The sequence below is a fragment of the Paroedura picta genome, chromosome 6 (assembly GCF_049243985.1).
Source record: "Paroedura picta isolate Pp20150507F chromosome 6, Ppicta_v3.0, whole genome shotgun sequence".
Taxonomy (NCBI): Eukaryota; Metazoa; Chordata; class Lepidosauria; order Squamata; family Gekkonidae; genus Paroedura; species Paroedura picta.
This window is the reverse complement of record NC_135374.1, coordinates 65046689-65069303: the sequence shown is the minus strand read 5'-3', so window position 1 is coordinate 65069303 and position 22615 is coordinate 65046689. Positions and strand designations below refer to the sequence as shown.

General features: G+C 40.7%; 1 protein-coding gene across 1 annotated transcript in view; it reads right to left on the bottom strand.

The window, feature by feature from the left end:
* Window positions 1–22615, bottom strand: part of EFHC2 (EF-hand domain containing 2) — a 51632-nt gene that overhangs the window by 26433 nt on the left and 2584 nt on the right. Inside the window, exons 2-4 of the mRNA XM_077342858.1 lie at window positions 17611–17799; window positions 12365–12515; window positions 9039–9262 (exon numbers count right to left, since the gene is read on the bottom strand). Coding sequence (XP_077198973.1) covers window positions 9039–9262; window positions 12365–12515; window positions 17611–17799 — 564 coding nt within the window. The remainder of the gene's footprint in view (window positions 1–9038; window positions 9263–12364; window positions 12516–17610; window positions 17800–22615) is intronic.

Below are 22615 nucleotides of genomic sequence, written 5' to 3'. Positions count from 1 at the left end.
CTACACAGGTCTGCAATGGTTGTGATCTTACATGGCCTATGAGAAATATGTTTTCACTAGGGACCTGCAATGCTTTGATCATTCCTGCAGAAAATGTCACATCGATAAAACAGAAAATAATGGTAGAAGCTGGCATGCATGTACATGCACATGCATGCATAAATTTCACATTGTTTTGAATTAATTTGACAGCCAGCATCATTATGTTATTATACAACTGGTAATATTTAGTTGTCCAAATGAAAAAAAGTACAAGATTGCTCTTGTACTTTCATAAAATATAAACAGAAGGTGATATTTAAAAATCAAATAGTATAAGGCAGAAACAGACATAAAAGGAAGTAAAGATAAAAATCAGTGGTTATAATAAAACAAGCTGTTCTGCTGGCTATAGATATCACTCCTTATCAGTAAAAAAATCTTGGAAAGAATCAGATTCTACAATACACTATTATAACAACCGAAGAACAAATTATTCTCTAAACCTGTCCTGGTGTGATGCAAGAATCCAGTAAGATCACAGTCTGACTCATCAGATTGGTCAGGTTTAAGATATTTATTCCCAGTCAATTATTCTATGTGCCAGCTAAAGCACCAAGTATGGTAAATAAATAACTATCGCAATATAAATAGATCTATAGCTTTCCCAACAGCTGTTACATACAGTTCAAAGAAAAACGCTAGCATTGTGATTTCCTTCCTACAAAAGGCTGAGTAGTGGAAAAGATTAATCCAGTTAGGGAAATATAAAGCCTTGGTCCCTGGCTCATTATCTAGAATTGCCCTAACTTTGCATCTTTGATTTTGTAGCACATAACAGAAGGTTCATTATTTTCCTTCAGATATTATTCTCCTTCCTTGGACTATGTTACATGTTAGGTTGGTAATCAGTAAGATATAAATTATTGAGGAATTCATCCTCGAAGAATAGCACACATTACTGAGACCTGACTTGATGAGGGCAGGGAATTGATTGCCATAATTATAATTACACATGACATATTTTATAATACAACAATAGGCTAGGCCCAGTAGTAGGGTGAGCATTGCATGGAGTCACTTTAGTCTCCACATTAACTACAGTGGCAATGAATATTCCCAAAGCGTCTGTTTGACATATTTATGGTTACATTGCACTTACTGAAACCTGAAAATATAGACAAGCTATTCAGAAAAGTGAAGCCAACCACATGCTGTCTTTATCTGTCTTCCCAATGACTGAGAGGCACAGCATTGTATTAGTATAAATCTCTTCTAGACGGCAGGCTCCAGAAGATATTGCTTGAGACTTCAATTCTGCCTCATGACTTTTGTTTTAAGGGCATTGCAACATTCCTTCTTGCCTCTTATGCCAGTTAACATCTCTGCAAAGGATTCATTGATTGATTGGATTTCTATTCCGCAGCTCACAATTATAAAAACTAATGCAGTCAATAAAACAATTCCAATAGAAACATCAATTTACAGTAAACAAAACAACATTGGTTGCTTATACTAATAAAATATAAGTCAAAGTCTCCAGCATCATCATACGGGCAGGGGATGCTGTTATATAGTAGAAGAGCCATTAGATGGTAACTGCAACCTAATACCTGGCAGAAGAGCTCTGTTTTGCAGGCTATGTGGAACTGAAATAGTTCCATCAGGACCCTTGGCTCTTCCAGGAGCTCATTCCACCAGGTAGGGGTCAGAGGGCCCTGGCACTGGTTGAGGCCAGGTTGGCTTCCCTGGGATCATCGACCAGCAACCTGTGGGGCTGAAATCCACCCTCTGCCTATACAGGGAAGAGGTGGCATAGTGGTCTGACCACGGAATGGCATTCACTGCCATGAGTTCCACCTCTACCCTGGCACTGAAGATCATATAGAGGGTGTGGCTAGCCTAATGGGTGCAACCAATAACAAATTACAAGAATACCATTGCCGCCATTGCTAACACCAGGTCTGAGCCAAATCCTGGAGATGGTGAATCCACATGGACATTAAAGTGGTTAAATAAGATGAGAGTCAAGGCACAGTGCCATCAGCATGCTGATAAAATACTGTTTTATCTACCCTTTCTAATTTCTATCTAATTCTAGAGAGTCTGTAGACATGTAGAGCCAATGTCTGGGAAGAATGAAGGACTGAATTAACATTAAACTTAACCCAGACAGTAGTCATGATGGGTCAGGAATCAGTGTGTTCTAGAAGCAGTTGTTGTCTTTCCATCACATCACAGTTAACTCATGGCAACCCTGTAAGGCAGGCTTTCTCAACCAGGTTCTTGTGAAATCCTGGGGTTTCCTAATGGTTCTGGAAGGGTTTCCTGAATAGGTGAGATTTCATTAATTTTTAATATATATTTTTAAATGTGTTAAACATTTATCAGATGATATGACCATATATGATCACATTAACCTACCCCTGCTCCAAAAATGGCTAATGATGAGCCTGGAGGGGGTGGGGAAGGGAATGTACACAGCTAGGCTTCCCAATCATATTATGCAACCATATTACACACTTCTGAGAGTTCTCAAATCCTGAAGAATGTTTCAGGGTTTTCCAGCTTGTTGTAGTGGTTAGGAGTGCGAATTTCTAATCTGGCATGCCAGGTTTGATTATGCACTCCTCCACATGCAGCCAGCTGAGTGATCTTGGGCTCGCCACTGCATTGATAAAGCTGTTCTGACCGAGCAGTAATATCAGGGCTCTCTCAGCCTCACTTACCTCACAGGGTGTCTGTTGTGAGGAGAGGAAAGGGAAGGCAGACGTTAACCACTTTGAGACTCCTTTGGTAGAGAAAAGCGGCATATAAGAAGAAACCCTTCTTCTAATAAAGTTGAAAAAGGCTGCTATAGGATTTTCAAGGCAAGAGATCTACCTCAAGGTTATGTTCTGGTGGAGATGGGCGGAGCCATGGCACTTAGATAGCTCGAATACTTCGAGCTCCTGTTCCACTGAGGGTCAATCGCTGCTGTGATTGACAGAATCGGGTTCTGGGTACGCAAACCCACCCACCATCTACTCAGGAATTCCTTGTGAATCTCTGGGGCCTTTCTGTTCCGCAGGGAAATTAATATTCCCTGGAATGCAAGCTCAGTGTGCACAGGGTCCAGTAAGTGCCGTTCGCCATTTTAAAACTTTCGTCTTTCCTTACAACTCTGCAATCTACACAGCTCTTACTTTAATCTTCAAAGCTAATTGGATTCCTCCCTGCAAGACTTTTGACTCATCACAACTCCGGAATGAAAACAACTGGCAGACATCAGATCGAGCCTACAAACAGTGAGTGGGGTTTTCCCCCGGCACCTTCTCCCCTGGAACAAACTCTCGGCGTGGAAAGCTGCTTTCTTTAACTTAAGCAAGCTAGAGTGACAGGAAGATAAGTGAGAGAAGGTAAAGAAAGGGGTTAAGGTAGCCAGAACATCCCCTCGCCACTGTGTATAAATCGGAGATTGAAAAGTAGATATAAGGATCTCGCGAGAGTTGCTTGCCAGAACGAGAACTTAGGCTTGGAAAAGCTTCAACAGGTCATTAAAGCGATGGACGACAGCTGGTGAGACATTACTTTAATATCAAAACAGACTGTTACTCTTTGTTAGGACTCCGTAGGACCTCTACTGGTTATTTGCAAAATTGCCTACAACATGTCCATGCTAAAGAGATTTGCTTACCTATTGGATAAACAGACGCAAGATTTGAAAGCATATACAGATGGCTTGCTTAAAGATATGCTCAAGGAGTTCAAGGGCAGCAAGGAAGAAGTCTCTAACAGGAATGATGAATCAATAACAGTGGCTGATGATAGCTCTAAACAAGGTGGAAAATTACCAGCAGAAGAGAAATCTGAAACTATGGAGATGGAAAAGAGGATGCCGGAGCTTTGCAGCCTAGATAAGGACTCCCTACCTAAGAAGACACACAGCCACTCCAAAGCAACAGTATACAAGAACCAATCAAAAGATATATGGATCTGCTGTGAAAGTAATCGACTGAAAGGAGCTTCTTGGGAAAAAAACTGTACTGATATTGGAGCCCAGGAGGTACAACTGTTTCAAGATTCACCGATGTATACTCCGAGGGAAAGACTACAACTGCACTCTCCAAGCCAAAGGCCAACTGGACGGAACATGGGTCAGCGGGAACAACAAGATGCGGCAGGCCTCGATATGAGACCCCCCTAAGCCTCCTCCTGCTTTTTTCCGTAGCCATATAGGCAAGCTGAATTTGAATTAACATATCTCTGTAGTGACTCTCAGCTTAAACTTAAAGCTTAACTAACAGGAGGCACCTAACTGAGGAGGTGTAAATGTAACTAGCGAAGACCTTATTTTACAAACTAATGAAGACTCTATTTTATCATTTTTTGTATTTAATAATGTACACTTATATAGCTTACAACCTTAACAACATATATATATATATATATATATATATATATATATATATATATATATATATATATATATATATATATATATATATATATATATATATATTTCTTTTTCCGTACAACTAAGTAGGCTTTTATTTTTTCGTTTTCTTTTCCCTAGTGGAAATGAAGATGGCTCTAAGACCACGTTAAGTATAAATTGTTTATGATTGTTAAAAGTGTTAAAACTATGCAGACAAATGTTGAAACTTCTCTTTTTAAATGTGGTGGAAACGTGAAAAAGTTTATAAGCTTTGGGTAAAAGTCTATAATATTGTAGCCATGTGGAGTCTTATAATCTTAAATGAAGAGAAGAGGCTTTTTAAGAACAATGGGGCCCTTATCTGATCTACCTAAGAAAATAAGTTAAATGGGGACTGAAACGGGGTATCAAGTGTGTCAAACGAAGAGCATAATATTTTTCTTTCTGTATTAATAATGTAGATTATCTGCATTGTATTATCTTTAAATATTACAAAAGGGGATTGAAACGGGGGACTAAATGTATCAAATGAAGAGCATAACCTTTCTTTTTCTGTATTAACAATGTAGATTGCCTGTATTTTATTATCTTTAATCTTGGAAAACAAAAATAAAAATCTTATTAAAAAAAAAAAAGGTTACGTTCTGGTATTCCTCGGAGGTCTTCCATTGAAGTACTAGCCTGGCTTGATCCTACTTAGCTTCTGAGATATGATGAGCTCAGACTCATTATATGGATGTGATAATTACAGCTGTTCCATAGTCAACCTTTAAATCTGGAAGATCTAATAAAACTGCTCAGCATTGTTCCTCTCTACTGGTGTGACTTTATATTCTTCCTAGTCACAATCACACATATGTTGGTAACATTCAGATGCTATTGTAATATGATTTACTTGGAACTGCCCTTGAATACAGTTCTGAAATTTCAACCAATATAGAATGTAGCCACAAGAATCTTGGCTGGGACCCACCAGAAAAAGCACATGAAACTGGACTTGTACCAACATGGTTTACCAATTTGTTCCTAGTTCTTCAGAATACTGGTATTGATCTTTAAAGCCTTTAAATCCCTAAAATGTTTAAGTCCAAAATACTTAGTGGGTCCTCCTACCAAAGCAACCTAAACAAGTCCAGGGAGAAACAAGTCCAGCAGAAATCAGCCTTATTGTAGGTGAGCCTGGTAGGGACCTGTAGAATGTCTTTTTAGAATGCTACCCACAAATTGTGGAATTCTCTCCTTCTAGGGATGAGTGGTGCTACCCCGGAAGTATGCTGAAGACAATGCTATTTAGAAAGTCTCTGACATAAACTGATAGAGGAACAGATTTTTTTTGACATTTATTGGTTTAAAATGTTTTTGGTTTAAAGTCTATTTCATTGTCATAAATTGTTGTTGATTGTTGATTTTTTAAATCTGTTAACCTGCCTTATGAGGTCTGTGAGAACCAGAAGTGGCTAAAAGAAATATATTTTTAGAGATCAGTTTGCCTAGCAAAATAATTTGGCAAAGGAGAAGGCAAATTGCAACACAGAAAATAGTATTATTAATTGGAAAATCTCTTCTGTTATGCTTATAACAAGAATCCAAATGAGACCTGCCTCTTTGAAGACAGGAGCAGAAGACAATCCATCCTAATCTGTATTTCAAAAAATCGGAGGTATAACAGTTTTGCTTGTTCAAACAAAAAGTTTAAACTACAGCTTGGTTTTAACAAATGACAATAAATATCTTCAGTAAATATGCAGAAGGCAGTATATGCGTGGCCAAGAAATGTCAGTATGATAGATTTATTCCACCTAATCTCTCCCTAGAGTGTCCATTTATCACAATGTTTGTCTTCCAGGCCTTAAAACAAACTTGCTATGAATACATTACAACCTCATTCAGCAAAACAAAGTGATTGCTAACACATTCAGTGGAATAAGCAGTAATGTCATTTAAATGGCATTCTATTAAAATGGATATATGGATGCAAGCTGTTCAGATAATCAGAAAATTCACATCGTGGGGTTTCTGCTGCTCTGTTTTATATACCAGAAAGAAAAGAAGTGAAGGCAAACACTGGGCTGGTTTCACTTACGCAGATTGTAAGTGGGTGGGCAAAAGAGATTGTGGTGGTGCTCATCAGAGAAGCTGTGAAAGGGCAGCTCATTCAGCAGGGGAGAAGGAAAACGCCTAAACAGGCAGGAGCAAATAATCATAGGCCTGTATTTATTTGTTTGTTTGTTTGTTTGTTTATTTATTTATTTGTAATGTTGAAGTCTGTTTTATAACCATTTTAAAACGGTCCTGTACTCTTCATTTCTATCAGTGACAACCATTATTATTACTATTATTATTATTTCGATTTATTTCCTGCCACTCCCAAATGGCTCGTGGCGGGTTACAGTGTCTTAAAACCCCATTAAAACTCCCATTAAAAGACTTTAAAATGTCACAACATGGCGGCACAATAATAAGATCCCCTTCCTACCCCCCTTCCTAAAAAAGGGGGGGTGGAGGAGAAGGAGGTCAACGATGTTCAAGAAGAAGCCTGGGGGAGAGCAGTCGATGTACCCCAGCAGCCCCAACCTCAACCATAGACCTGGCGGAAGAGCTCCATCTTGCAGGCCCTGTGGAATGTTGAAAGGTCCCACAGGGCCCACAGCTCTCCCGGGAGCTCATTCCACCAGGTGGGGAATGCCTACTATGTCCCTTTCCTTTAGCTGCCTTGTCTTTCAGTTCTTTTCTGCTCATTCCTTGTTCTTCTTCAGCTTCTCACCCTTCAGCCTTCTTGCTTCCCCTACACTACTGTCTCTGTCTCACCTTCCTGAAAACAGAACACCACTGTCAACAGCAGGTGAATATGCATCCCTCAAGACCAACCGTATTGGGAGATACTCACCTAACAATTTTGATTGAGAAAACTTCAGCTGACTATTCTGAGTTATTAAGCTAACAAAGAAATGGTCACCTAGCTGCAGCAATACAAAATTTCTGATTCACAAAGCTATCCAGTGGATAATATCTGAAATTTTGTGCAACATACAACAAATCATCCCATTTACCTCTGAAACCATTCAATTTTGCAACAATAAATGATAAACAGATTATGCAAAAAAAACTGAAACAATTTTGATTCTTTGTTCTTTATCGAACAGAGATTTTTGCTACTCAGTTAAGGAATATACAAAAAAGTTTTTATTGCATTATATGGTCAGTTAGATTAGATGTATGCCTCTTACTGGAATTTATTTCTCTTGATAATAAATATATATACTTGCACATTTTTTAATATGCAATTAATTTCCTCCCGTGACAAGGTTATTTAATCTTTTATGCACTACTAGATTTAAAGCCCATTTTAAATACCAATAAAATGGGCGCTAGAAGGGCGCGACCAACGGCACGGCGATCGTAAAAGAGTTCTGTGTGGGCAGGGAGGCAGGCAGAAGAGGGGCATGGGGCGTGCTGGTGGCACAGCGGGCCTCAGGGAGTCTACCGCAGGCGAACTAACCTGGGCCAGGCAGTGGCGGCGTGAAGGAGACGAGGAGGGCATCTGTGGCCATGTTGCGGTGGATGGGCGGCGAGAGCTGTGCGTGGCGTGCGGGGTGGCGCGATGGAGTGCTTCGGCGCGCGGCGAAGCAGGGGGCGGGCGGCGATGTCTGGGGCTGCCGTGTACCGCGGAGCGGCTCGGCGGCGGCCTAGTGCTCTCGCCAGCGATCTTCGAGGGTGGTGGCTGGGCGCGGCGGCGTTTGCGAAGTCCTCTTTGTCTCGGGGGCCATTGTGGAGGTTGCTGGCTGGGCGCACCGGCGTCGGCGAAGCTCGGAGGGTGGTGAGCCTGTTGACTGTTGTTGGTGGTGTGCGGCTTCCCGCAGAGCGGCTCGCCGGCGTCATAGTAATCTCGGGAGCCATATTCGAGGGTCTATGCTGGGCGTGGTGGCGGTAGCGAATCGCGGAGGTCGGGGAGCATCTTGGCTGGTGTCCGTGGCGGCGGCGAAGGTCAGTGAGAGGCAAGGAGTGGAAGTGGGTTGTTGGGGAAGGGCAGTCGCTGTGTGGAGGGGAAGAAATGTTCCCCGAGGCCCGTGGCGTGGGGCGAGGCTCCTCCCTGGCAGCGATCCGGCCAGGATGGTGGCTCGGGAGGAGTGGAGTGTTCTCAGCGCGGCATTCGGGAGATGGGCCAAGTGGCTAATTCCCCTTTGCGCGCCTCCCAATTGGCCACTTGGCCCTGGAGTACCACTCTGAGGAGTGAATCAGGAGCCGCTTCACGGCTCCTGATTCACTCCTCAGAGTTTTTATCCCAGACAGGGCCCGCCCTAACTCCTCCCCAACAGCCCTTACTCCTTTATTTAATCCGCTCCACAGGAGCGGATTAAAGATATGCACTATATAAACATTTTTATTGCTTTAGCACTACAATCTAGTTTCACTAGCCAGTATCTGCCCTTAGCCTCAGAGGAGGGCGGTATATAAATACAACAAAATAAATAAATATCTTACCGACCGATTGCACTGCAATCGACCTCCGGCTTGGCTACAGCAATCGCTCTTGCGACTGGTCAATGCATCATCTTCCATCGAACGCTAATTATAACAATTCTATTTCTTTCTTTTACTTTTTGAAAAATATAAATCTGCAAAAAAATTAAAAATATCTTACCTTTTGACGCTCTTTGGTATAGGGATCTTCTGGACGATTCACTGAAGGATTTAGTCTGACTCCCATCTTCCTCAAAAAATGCTTGGTGAATTGATCACAATCTATAATCTTATATCTTCTACCATAAAATATCACATCTCTGTCAAGGTTGAAATAATCGACCGTATAGAACTGATCTTCATCTGGAGGTGGAAGTGGAATCCGATGACGTCGAATAAGAGTTCCTATATTTAGTAGGTGTAAAATGCAGTTAAGATCTTTGTTCCAGTCTATCTTCATACTAATATCATAAGTATGGAAAATACTGTTCTATGCTACAAAAGAGTGAAAAAATAAAATCAGAGTCCAGTAGCACCTTTAAGACCAACAAAGATATATTCAGGGCATGAGCTTTCGAGTGCAAGCACTCTTTGTGAGCTTGCACTCAGAATCTCATGCCCTGAATAAATCTTTGTTGGTTTTAAAGGTGCTACTGGATTCTGATTTTATTGTGCTACTTCAGACCAATACGGCTACCCATTTGAATCTATCCTTAAGAGTGAAACAGTTAACACTGGTTATAGCCAAGACAAAAATTTCATTCCCAAAGGGCAATTATAATTATTGTCACCAGACTCCATTTGTAATTTCTGGCTATTTCCACTTTAGGCTGGATATAAGAAGTTCACCAAGACCAATTATTTTATTTTTCTTATTTAATATCTCTATTTTCATTTACATATTGTGTTTGCATGCACTGAGATGCATTCTTAGTAAGCTTTGATCTATTTGACAGTAGGGATGCCAGGTCCCTCCTAGCAGCTGGTGAGGGATTGGAGAGAGAGAGGAATCTTACCAGGAGCTGAGGGTTTCTTCATACATTTCAGTGATGTGCTCATGTGACTTCCAATGTGACCTGGAAGTGACGTAAGCATGTTGAGGGCATCACAGAAACAGTCTCGTTTTGGGGCAAAAATTCTATGGAAGAATTAATTTCTACCATAGAGCTTTCGTCCCAAACTCAGAATGTCACCCTGATGTCTCCAACATGCCTATGTCATTTCCAGGTTATGTTGAAGTCATATAGGCATGTTGCTGAAATGTCAGGTCTTCTCCCTCATTTGGGGGGTAATTCCCCTCCCTCACTGGCCAGCTGATCAGTGGCAGAGAGGTGAAGCCTGGAAGCAGGGGACCCCCACCCTCACTGGGAGGGGTCGGGCATCTCTATTTGACAAGCCTGTACCAGTTTCCATTTTTCAATATGAGAGGGTGGATGGGAGGAAATAATACATAACAGTGCATTCATGCTAGAAAATTAATCGCCAGTGTGTAGGAATGTTTTAGTTATAATAACTATTTGCAAGGTGAACTTCTTTGCGGGAAACCTTTTGCTACTTTTTATGAGTAGTTTTATATCCTTCTTGTGCTTATGGTATCCTGGCCAGTCCCCCACAAATCAGCTCTGCTTGACTTTCTTTCTAGGTCTAGAAGAACAGATTGTTGTTGATAGCTTTCCAGAAAATTTAATAATCTTTCAAAGCTTGGCTTTTGTTGAAGAACTACAAGATGTTCCTTTAACATTTGGCAAGTTTTTAGATAGGCTATAAGCTCTTGAAGAGGCTAAGTTTACAGCAAAGTATAAATGGATCCACTTGGAGTTTGGCATGGACCAGTATCCCACTATCAGTATAAAGCATGTAGAATAACGCTGGTGAGCAGCTGGTCATTCCTTATACTATCAGATGAGGAAAACTGCCACGGAGCCCCTTCCAGAAAGACCTGCAGCCACAAACTCAAACAGCAAGGATATTTATCTACTTTCTTCCTGCTTTTTTCTTATCTTGCAGATCAATACAACTTCCTTTGAAACATTAAAATGTGACCTGTAAGCTTGTGTATTGGATGTACTCGCTTTGTATATGCTGTTTCTGTGTAATGTTGCCACTAAAACAAATAGTGCTATTATTTTAAAATAGATTATTTTAAATAAACCTACATTTGTATTTGAAAAGAAGTTAAAATGGGACGTGTTTGTGCTTGCAAAGAATTCTGTTGGTCCAGAAAGGCAAAGATATGGGCAGATAAAGTTTGGCCCATAGTTCAATTAATTACTTTACTACGCTCCAGTGATCTGGAGCCCAGTTAGCCACAAAATAGGCCAGAAGCCCAAAATCTTAAAACAGTAAAGTTCAAAACTGATTTTAGGTTTCTGTTTCTAAATGTATCTTGACAATAAACTGCAGGAAATATTTGTTTGAAGAACATTTAGGCCAAGGCCACTAGGGCTACCTTTGTCCTGAGAAAAAATTGTTCCCAGGCAGTGAAACAAAAATCACTTTCTGAGCACATTTTTCCTTTTCACCTAATGGCCTGAATGCTCCATTATCCTCTTCCAACAAAGATACCCTGATCATAAATATATACACAGCCAATTTTTTGAAGCATTTAGAAATATCAGAGGCCTTAAGAGACTCGGTGATTCACTGGAGTTGGGGGATCTGACTGCAGCCTTAAGTGCCTGACTGTACTTTTCTTTTTCATCCTGGGGGAAGCCTGCCAGCAGGCAACTTCTTTCTCCTGCACAACTGGCTGACCTTGGGGAAGTCGGCCAACTCTTTCTTAACTGCTCTGGATTGTAAGAGCAGAACTACACCAGGAACAAAAGCTAACCCCCAAGGAACAGACATAACCTTTCCATACCAGAGGACCTCAGTCAGCTGGGGTTCAGTTAACCGGAGATGAGGTAGTATAAATCTCCTTATGTTGTCCATCCCTGAACATGGAACTTTTACAATCATTACTTGCAAAAGTGTTTTGAGTTCAGAAAGATATCTGGGACTTGTTTGCATCTTTCAATGTTATTGTTTTCACTGCCTTTCCTTGATTTTTTAATATTTTGATTTGGTATTTATAATATTCATTCCAAACTATGATTTTTTCCCCACTATACCCTTAAGAAGTCTCAAAGTGGCTTACAATCACATTCCCTTCCTCTCCCCACAACAGGTACTTAATGAGGTAGGTGGGACTGAGAGAGGTCTGAGAGAACTGAGGCTCACCCAAGGTCACCCAGCAGGCTTCATGTGGAGTGGAGTTCTACAAATGAAAGTATACTTTGTAGAACAAACTCAGTTCTACAAATTAAAGTATACTTCTCTTAACCACTACCTCATGCTGGCTCTCACAAACACACACAAGATGCTAAATCAGAACAGATATGTTGCTACTAACCCCCAGTGGAACCTGAATCAACACATGGGTCTCAAGAGCCTCAGAAGCCTCAAGGGGCTATTCCTTTGTCCTTTCTTTTGGAAGCCTATATGCAAACCTATTCTTACTAATGTTACCTTGTGGGATTCCACTATTCATCACTTGAGGTTCAACCACCTGAATTGTGTCATCTTCCAGGTAGAAATATATTTTACAATGTCTTATTCTGTACAGCTCTTGATTTTTGTCAGGAACTTCTTCATCAAAATAAGCATCAAAAGACAATACCTGTACAGAAAGCACAAATCAACACAGTGTGCTATAAGCCAAGATTTTAACTTAATTAAGGCAATATAAATGTACAGATTAAAATGGAAGATAATGGAACACTGTAAGCAGCTTTGGATCCCTACTGGGGAGAAAGGAGTGGTATAAATCAAGTACAGAAACAAGCAAGTATTTGGAGCTGGAGTTTTGGATTTCAGTCTGGTGCTTTACCTAGTTAAGTTGAATGTTCACATAAGGTGTTTAAAATGGTTGCTTCTTAAATAGGTCTACAAAGTAAACACAAAGTCAGCATGGTTTGGAACATATAATTTATTTTTCTTCCAGATTATCTAATAACATTAATACTTAGCACAAATTGGATGTGAGAGCAGCCTAAGAATTGCAAAACTTCATGTTCTTACATGCATTCAAAACAACAAAGTCTTGTGGTACCTTAAAGATTAATGAGATTATTGACTGGATCTTGTTTTCATCTGTTCTCTGCAATGTATTTCTTGGACAAGTGGACCTTCTGGCTTTCTTTAAAATTGCACACAGCTGATAAAATGGACTATGATAAAACAGACTGTGGCTAATGAAATTTCAGCCATCATATTTGTCAGTTTTGAATGTGATACATGATTGTTGTTTTGGCTACAGCTGACAAATATGTCTACTCTTCTGGAATACATTCATTTATTTAACAGATTAAACATGCACATACTATACTAAACAAACAAACTAGTAAAAAGAGTTTATGCAGAAAAGCCTCAAAATAATATTAAATTGTATCAAACATGTCTGAAATTGCTAAAAAACATGTTACTGTGTAAATGTACAATGCAATCTATAATGGTAGCGGTGAAAGAGAAGAATGCTATTTAAGCACCACCTGCTGGCTTGATTAATCCACTATGAAGGGGCAGCCATGCCTTGCTGTTGCTAGTAGGCAAATGCTATTTTGTGCTCATCAAAACAAACAATCCTGTTACCAGGTTTGGGGTTTTAGTGTCATTGAAGATCTCAAACATGAGTGACATTAGGCTTCTTTAGCACACCTCTTATTATCTAACTCCCACCGTATATTTCTGTATTTAGTACTATTTAAAAAGCATTTGAAGATTTTCCAAAATGATTTCCCATTTTATTTACTGAATTTTTCACTCATCCCACATCAAGGAACATTATTATTATAGCTACTGCTATTGTTAATACACTTAGGGGGTTTTTGCACGGCTTCAAAATAGCACAATGGTTGCTAATTGAAAACGCTACTAATTTGCCTTAACGCACGACGTCGTAGACAATCTGCAACACTCCTGAAACCGACCAGCAAAAAGCGCTTCGTTGTAGCGCTTTCAGGGGAATCCCAAAAAGTGGATTCACCCTCCGGAAAGCGATACACTCCTGCAACCAATCTGCAACAATAGCGATAAAGACCTGTGCGTTAACATTGTTGCGGTTTCTTCAAAGTCCCTCCTCCTGAGCCTGTCCTCCAAACTTCCGGCGAAGCGATCGCCATTTTTTTTCCCCCGAGCGAGTGGAGATCAACGGACCGGCAAGCCTCCGTTTAGCCAGTGAGGCTTCCCAGGCTGCAGTCCCTCCTCAGAGCTGTTTACAGTCACTAAGCACAAGAAGCCCACAGAAGCCCGTTTGCTGATGTATTTTCCCTTTATTTTTCACACTGTTTCGGCTGAAAATCGCGCCCGTGAGGGGGGGGGAGGGGGGGATTTTTTTTTCCCACTCGGAGGCAGCGTGGCCACGATCAAATGACAGCTCAAACAGAGGCTTCCCGGCTTCAGTCCCTCCCCTTCAGTCACTAAGCACACACATTTCACACATTCCATTCAGCTGAAAATCGGGCCCGTGAGAGGGGGGGGGGATTTTTTTTTTTTCACTCGGAGGCAGCATGTTAACGATCAAACGATCAAACGACAGCTCAAACACCCCAGGCAGCTGGATGGGTCTCTCCGTTGCAACGAATCTACCCAGATTCGTTACAATGGGTCTGTTTTTTTAAACCTTCCTTAAAGGGAAAGGGGCTGTTTGGGAGCATGCTAACGGCTGCCCATTGGCTGCTTGACGGCCAGGGGCGGGACGAGCTTGGCAATAGCGCTTCCTTTCTAGCGATTTCTGCCGAAACCGGAAGCCTGTGGGAAACGCTAAAAAACGCAACTGATTCCTCTACAAAGGCAGGTATGCATAACGACGAATTCCACTATTTTAAATGGCGATTTTTCATTCAGTGACCAATTTGCAACAAAGATCCCCGTGCAAAAAGGCCCTTAGATTTGGCAGCTAGATGCTTTACAGTTAGAATAAGGAGGAAACAAGCAAATGCCTACAATCTAGAAGACAAAAGTCTGAGGGGAACAAGCTAAAAGTTCTTCAAAAGAAAGAAAAGATCAACAGTGAAATGACAAATCTAGAAAAACCCAAAGAAAATGGCTCTTGGGATGGGGGGACACAACTAAATAGGGAATTGTTTACCAAATCCTCACCCTCCAAAAGCAGGCTGGGGGGGGGGGAAAGCACACACACAACCTAACAGTGCTTGTGAAACATTCCATGGGAGTAACTGTAATTAGATAGCAACTTTTACAAACTTCTCAAAGTACTCACTGTATGCGAACAACTTTTCAGACCAGTATTATTCCAATATGACAGATAAGACTGAGAAATCATTGCTTGTCTAAGGCCACATGAAATTTTAAAATTAATAATAATTTGATTTCTAGACTGCCCCTCCCTAGAAAATAGTCTTGAGGCAGTGTACAACATTTTAAATTCTCAGTACAAAATCTAATAAAACAGTAAAAACAATAAACCTGAATGCTCTGTTAACCAATCTCTTGAGACTTGTTCTTGCCCCAGTAACTTAGACTACCAAGTATTCCATAGAGGGAGAAGGGGGGTCTATCTGATTTTACTTGCCTACCCTGGCCTCAACTATATGTCTGGTGGAATAGTACCATTTTTCAGGCCCTGCAGAACTTTGATAGTTCCATCAGAGCCCAGATTTCCACATCAGATTCTGTCCTAAGGAAGCATTCCTTGGTATGTTCATTCCACAGTAGGGACAATTAATTTAGCGGTTAGTCCCACAGGACATCTTGCTACTTACTTCTGAGTAAACATTTACAGGATCATGTTGCATGTATAGCAGGTAGGAAGAATGTCCCGCTGAAGAGGTGTCAAAGTTTTCCATTACCAAGATAGGAAGATAATGGCTAAAAGGGCTGGAGAAGCCCCTAATAAAAGGTACAGTCTAATCTGAACCTACTATTAATAAGATTTTGTCTAATAAGGTAAGCTGCATATAAGCGCTGACTGTACAACTAACATTACAATAGCAGTCATAAAATTTCAGTAAGAATTTTCAAGCTAGCAAGGAAATGGATATTGCAGATTATACCATCTGATAAAAATCATTTGGGGGATTTTGATATTTTTTTAGGCTGCAAACTGTCACCAACTGTCAGCATATTTGTGTGACAATGTTTATCCTCTTTCTTTAAAAAATATTTTCAGTTGTACATCCAGAAGGAAAGACACGGGCGGGTGGGGGAACCCAGAATGGTGATTAACCAAGTCCAGCAGGACACTCTGGAAATAGCACAATGTTTGGCTTGTGTGGACAGTATAATTTGAAGAACAAATTTTATGAGAAACATTTTCAAGCTTGAATTGACCCATATGTTACTTCACTACTAGGCAGCCTAATCCATAGTACAGTTGAGTAATTGTATTTGGATTTATGCTAATTGTGCCCCATTGGTTTTCATTGGCTGGGATATTATTTAAATACAACTCCTTTGGCTGAATTGACTCATGTATCATAGTGCAAATGCTACATTCTTGTAGCAAGTGTCACAAGGAAAGAACAACATTTTAAAAGCACTGTTAAAAACAACATATGTACATCTTTCTCTATTTAGCGTATTTAAATATTCTAAATTTTCAGGACACCCACAAACAGGCGGTAAAGAGAGCTCTAAGCCACAGATGTTAAAATTCTGAAATACTGAATTTCAAATAGAAAGTATGTTTAGATGCAATACATAACATCAGCACAGTAACTGTAATACCTGAAAAATTCCTATTACTTATTGGACCTGACCTGACCAAGTGGGATTATGGAAGCTTATGCAACAATAACACTGTTACAGTCTTAAGGTACCAAAAAGATGCTTTTCGTTTTACCTACAACAGATATTTAAGTGCTAAAAGCACCTCATTGTTTATACAATCTTCATAGCAGTCCTGGAAAACATGTCATTATTATTACCTTTATACTGCAGATGATGGGCCGAGAAACAGTAGCTTACCTAAATCCTACTAATTTATTAATGATTATGGTGAGATCTGGACACTACGCTGCATCCACTTAGTATTTCACGGATTTATAGCCAGGTCCCAAAATTAGATAGGTAATAGCATTAATGGAATGGTCTTCAAATATCCAAATGCAGAACCACCTTTAAAGCCCAGGCAGCAAGATGTGAACCACTGAGAATGAATAACATAGGGAGATGCCATGACTTAGTAGCAAAGCATCTATTTGTCATTCAAAAGGTCCTAGGTTTGATCCCTGGCATCTCCAGTAGATATGATCAGGGAGCAGATGATATGAAAAACCTTTTCCTGAGACCGTGGAGAGCCACTGTCAGACCGAGTGGGCATACTGACCTTGATGTGTTCATGTAATATGATAAGACATCATATGGCAAGAAACCACATTATGCTGCCAACTTGATAAGAACAGAATCACCAATGGCAACCCTAGACGGACGGCAGCCCTGCTATGTCAAGTGGGAAAAAACAGATAGCAAAAGACAAGATTGCACTATGAGTGACTCTGCCCCATTATCATAGACAGTATGTAGCAAATAATTCTCCACTCTTTAGGCATGCACACAACCAGCCAGTTTTTCTAGATAGTTGTTGGTGGCACCAGCAGTATGTGCTGCACAGGATGTATGAAAACAAAAACAAATCTTTCAAAAGGCTGGATGGAATCCAGTTAGAAAAACAAAACTCACCTTCCATTCAAAATACTCTGGAAAGGACTGGATATAACCCAAATAAAAATTTAAACATGCTGATGTCAACATACCTGTTTATCAAATGCTACCCATGAAGGTGCATCACTTCCAACACCTCTAGGGAAAACACTATACTTAGGTTTCAGCTTTTGTCCAAGCAAAGGTTCACCTCCTATTCCAGGTTTGTCTTCTCCCACCAACATAGAAACTTTATTGCAGTAACTCCAGTGTTGGGATTTATGGAACTTTTCTTTCCCTAGCTGCAATCAAGATGAAACCATTACTGCTTGCAGAGAGAAAAAAGGTCAGAGCATTTATAGAAATGGCAACTATAAAATTTTTAAAATCTGAAATCTGTAGAAGTACTGAACATGACAATATAACCATACAAATTTAAACAGGTATTGTTTTCAAAAGGACAATAAGTCAATTCTAGGTGCTGCCTGTGTCAAATATTTAGCCATTTGCCTGACTCTGCTGCCATCATATCATACACCTGCAGTGAATGATTCCAGTTACTTTGAGCACTGTCTACAAAACACTTTTTTGAACTAATTTCCTTGGTGTTCAAATGGAAATTTACCGAAATCTATGGGAGAATTGTGCTAAAGGTAAAATTGAATGGGCTCAGGAAACTGTACAGTTTCTTCACCATCTACTTCCTAGCAGACACTTCACTGACTTTGCTGGGATACTTTAGTGGAACTGGCAAATGGCTCTACAGATTTTTCTGTCTGAGCATCTCCTTCCAATTTCTGCATCTTTAAAAGAAAGGGGGAAAACAGTGCAGCTATTCCCATCATCAACAGTAAAGCAATCATCCTGACCCTTACATGTGAACTACATATTGCACTATAGACTTTGAATCAGTCCATGTCAGGCTGTTCCACAACGGTAAATGCATTCGCCTCATCCTGATACCCCTTCAGTACTCAGATACTCAGGAAATTAAGAGGCACAGAACACAGAAACATCCACTGGATAGCACTGAACTTGCCCATGAACTGAAAGGGGCATTAGCTGATTAAACTAACTAGTCAGTGGGTTGGGAGGAAGTGGCTAAGCAAAAAAAATAATCTTTTGAGATACACTTGACATAATAAGACACATGGGAAATAGAAGCAACTAAGAAAATAACAGTAGTAATACAACTACAATAGAGAAGGCATTTGGAGTGAGGAGGCTTTAAAGGCTCACTGGTTTCAGTGCAACAACCCACAAACATCTCATTATTAAACAGGCGCCTTTTTCACATTCAGTGAAGATAAATTTGCCCTTGACTGTGTTTAGTCTGGCTTCAGGCCTGGTTTGTGGGTGTATGTAATTTTGACAGTTCTGGTAGATTTCTTTTTACTACTGAATAAGGAAAATGTCTCATTATTAATTCTTTTTTACTAGTCTGCCACATATAAATCAGCTGATCATTCACTTCTGTTGAGGTGTTTAGAACACCTGATAGAGCTTAAACAGTTCCGCAGGGCCTGCAAAAAGGAGCTCTTCCGCCAGGCATTTGGTTAAGACCAGGCATAACCAACAGCCACTGAAGGGGGCCTGCTCCCCCTCCTCTCAGAACTCCACCAGAGTGCTCGGGACCTGTTTGCACCGTTGCATTGTTTATACTGTTATACTGTTATATTGTTACAACTATTAGTTATTAATATTATTGTATGGTTATTCATATGTTATAGACTGTTTCATGTATTGTTCTTTATGTTCTATGTAAACCGCCCTGAGCCTCCGGGGAGGGTGGTATATAAATATAATAAATAAATAAACATGAGGTACAAATCGGAGGTGGGTTTGAGTCTTGTCCATCTAAAGATGTTTGAAAGAAGCGAGAAATTAGCAGTGTGGAACTAGGTGGGGAATCCTCCAGGGTTTGGTATTCTCACCTATGCTTTTTAATATCCATGAAGTGCCTGAATGTAAACATCCAAAACACCAGAGTCAGATTTCACCAGTATGCTGATGACACACCTCATTGAATGAGCTTCCAAATGTTCCCTTCTCTGACATGGGCCTGACTACTGTAGCCAAGCAGGCTGGGAGAACATTGAATTCTGACCAGATGGAGGTGATTCTGGTCAGTATTGTCTGCTATGATTGGGCTTCAGCTCCCTTTAACAGATACTGCTAAGAGATTAAAGCTTCACATTAGGGAACAGGTCACTATGGGGGATATCTGTCCAGCTGCACCTAGTCTGAAAGCTTTCCTCCTAGTTTCCTGCTTAGAGACTGCTGAGCTAGCCATGCTGCTCTACCCTACTGGAACAGCGAGATTTGATGATGTAATGTAGCGATCCCCAACCTGGGGGCCGCGGACCACATGTGGTCCTTCGACTAATTGGAGGTGGGCCACGAAGGACGCCTTCCCCCCCCCCCCCGGCCCTTTACAACACACTTTGGGTGTCATTGTCTCCCATCACTCCCAGATGGGACTACCTTGTTGCAGAGAAACAAGCTCAGGGTTCCCATTGATTTGTCATTGTCATGAGTTAAAATTTCCATGAAAATAAAATGTTCCTTATGTTCATTGTTGTGGCGTGTCTGTATCTTATTTTGAAGGGATGTTTAAACATTACCATAGCGATCAGAGAGCGTTAGGGCAGTGGTTGAGAATAGAGGAGTAAACTACCCCCCCCACCGGGCCTCAGTAAAAGGCATTGAGTGGTCCCTGGTGAGTGGTCCCCTGAGTTGAGTGGCCCCTGGTGATAAAAAGGTTGGGGACCACTGATGTAATGCATTCTATATGGGGTTGTCTTTGAAGACTGTCCAGAACTGCAACTGGTATCAAGGACTAATATGCAACTAAAATCAGGGCCTAACTGCTGGCAACTATAGAACTTTTTTGAACATCTGTACCACTGCTTTATTATGCATTTATTTAAAGTATACTGGGTGTTTTATTTGCAATTGTAATTGTTTGCAATTGACATTGAGTGTTTTATTACAGCTATTGAATTTAAAGGACTGTCCCTCTCAGCACAGCCATCTTGGGGCAGCGTACAACAATTCAAAACCAGCAGTACTATAAAATAATTTACTAAAACAATTGCAGAACAGTAATTGGCATTCTTTTACAATTCCCAGGTCCTGTCTATCACTCATGTCTCTGAGGTGTTACAAGGGGGAGGGTGGCTCCCAGATATTCCTGGTCACCTGGCTTCAACCAGGGGAAGTTCCATTTTGCAGGCTTTGTGGAACTCAGTGAACTCCAACACAGCCCACGTCTTCTTTAGGAGCTCATTCCACCAGGTGGGAGCCAGGGCTGAGAAAGTCCTGACCCTAATCAAGACCAGGTGAACTTCTCCTGAGCCAGGGATCACTAGCCTGTTGGAGCTTGAAGACTGATGTTTATACTCTAAATAAATGACTCTAGGTATAACTATTTGGCTACATTTAGACTATAAACCGTGGTTTGCTTAAACTGTGGTTTAGTGAGATGTCCAAATGCAGGCTGCTCAATTATGGAATGTGTAATATCTGAACACAGGATGCCCAACAATATAATGTATAATGTCTGAATGCTTGTGTGGCTTATTGCCAGATACTAAACTCTGATTACAAACAATGTTTTTAATCTGGTTTAACTGAGAGTTGTTGTGACATCTCATTGAATTCTACTTTGATGGCCGACACCAACTGCTTTGCCTCCAGTGTACAGAGAAAGAAGCACACACCAAGAGCTCCATTCATTGACAGTGCTTTCTTCAGATAAGTCCTCCCTCCCCCTGCCCTCTCCAAGTCATTATCCAGTCATTAATGACTCACCCAACAGGACTGTGAGCTGCAGCTTCTGCAAAAAGGAAATGTTAAAAAAAATATGAGGGGAGGTGTGACAGGTGGTTTCTAGATCCACCCTCTAGGGATTACAGAAAAACCCTGCCTGCAGGGGGAATATGCAGATACTAAGTGGCATCAGACAATAAGAAGCTGAAGACAATCAGAGAAGCAACAGAAACAAGGAAAACTACCAGGAGAACTATAAGTTAGTTAGACTTCACTTGGTGAAGGAAAAGAACTCAGATATCTATATTATAGGTACACACTCAAAGGCTGACAAAAAGGCAGGAATTGAGCAAGTATCTATCCTGTGTTACTTTAGAGAAACGTGAGGGCCTTGTGAGGAGATTGAGGAAAATATCCCAAGAAACAAGCTAACCTAATTTCAACAGGCTTAGATTTTTGGATTTAAGGAGTTCCAAATTGACTAATTATTTCTCTTTCCCTTACAGAAACACCATGACAGTTAAGAAAAGCTGTGGGTGTATAAATTTGTGATTGCTTGAAAGTAGAACTCTATCATACCTATTGCCATTATTTTGCATGAAAGAACTAGTAATGTACACAGCAAACAGTGTTATTCAAAGAGGGCATAGAAGTCAATAAGCATAGAAGGGTTATGCTCAGGATTGCACTATTAAAGGTCTTCTTTAATCAAGTCTACAAGAGAGGTGCTGGTGCTGCCACCATCTTCTAAGAATAGTGCCAGATAGTAGTATTGACATGAGAAGAGGATGATGGATAGGGCTGCCAATTCTGGTTTGGGAAATTCCAGAGGATTTGGGGACAGTATCTGGGAGGAACTTCTAGACTGAAACTGCCATTTTCTCTGTTGTCTGGAGATCAGTTGTAATTCCAAAAGAACATCTGGAAGATGTCAACTCTAGCTAGAGTTGCCAACCACCAGGCGAGGCCTGGATGTCTTCCAGAATTACTAATGATCTCTAGACTACAGTGATAATTTCCCATTGAGAAAATTACTCAATTTGAGGGTAGACTCTATGGCATTATGCCACAGGGCCATGCCCCATGTCTCCAGAAATTTACAATCTAGAGTTGCTAGCCCTAATGTTGGATGGATAGCACTGGGTAACATCTCAGTCATCACCTGATCCTGTGTGTGCGTGGTGAAATCCTGTTTCAGAATGCCCAAGCTGCTTCTTTTGATTCACTTGGGCATGGTCATCTTGCATTAAGCTGTAGCATCTATTACTAAATTGATTCAGCATGCAGAACAACTGTCCATTGGGGAGCCACACTGTAGCTACCCCAGATGTAGAATATGTTTACAAA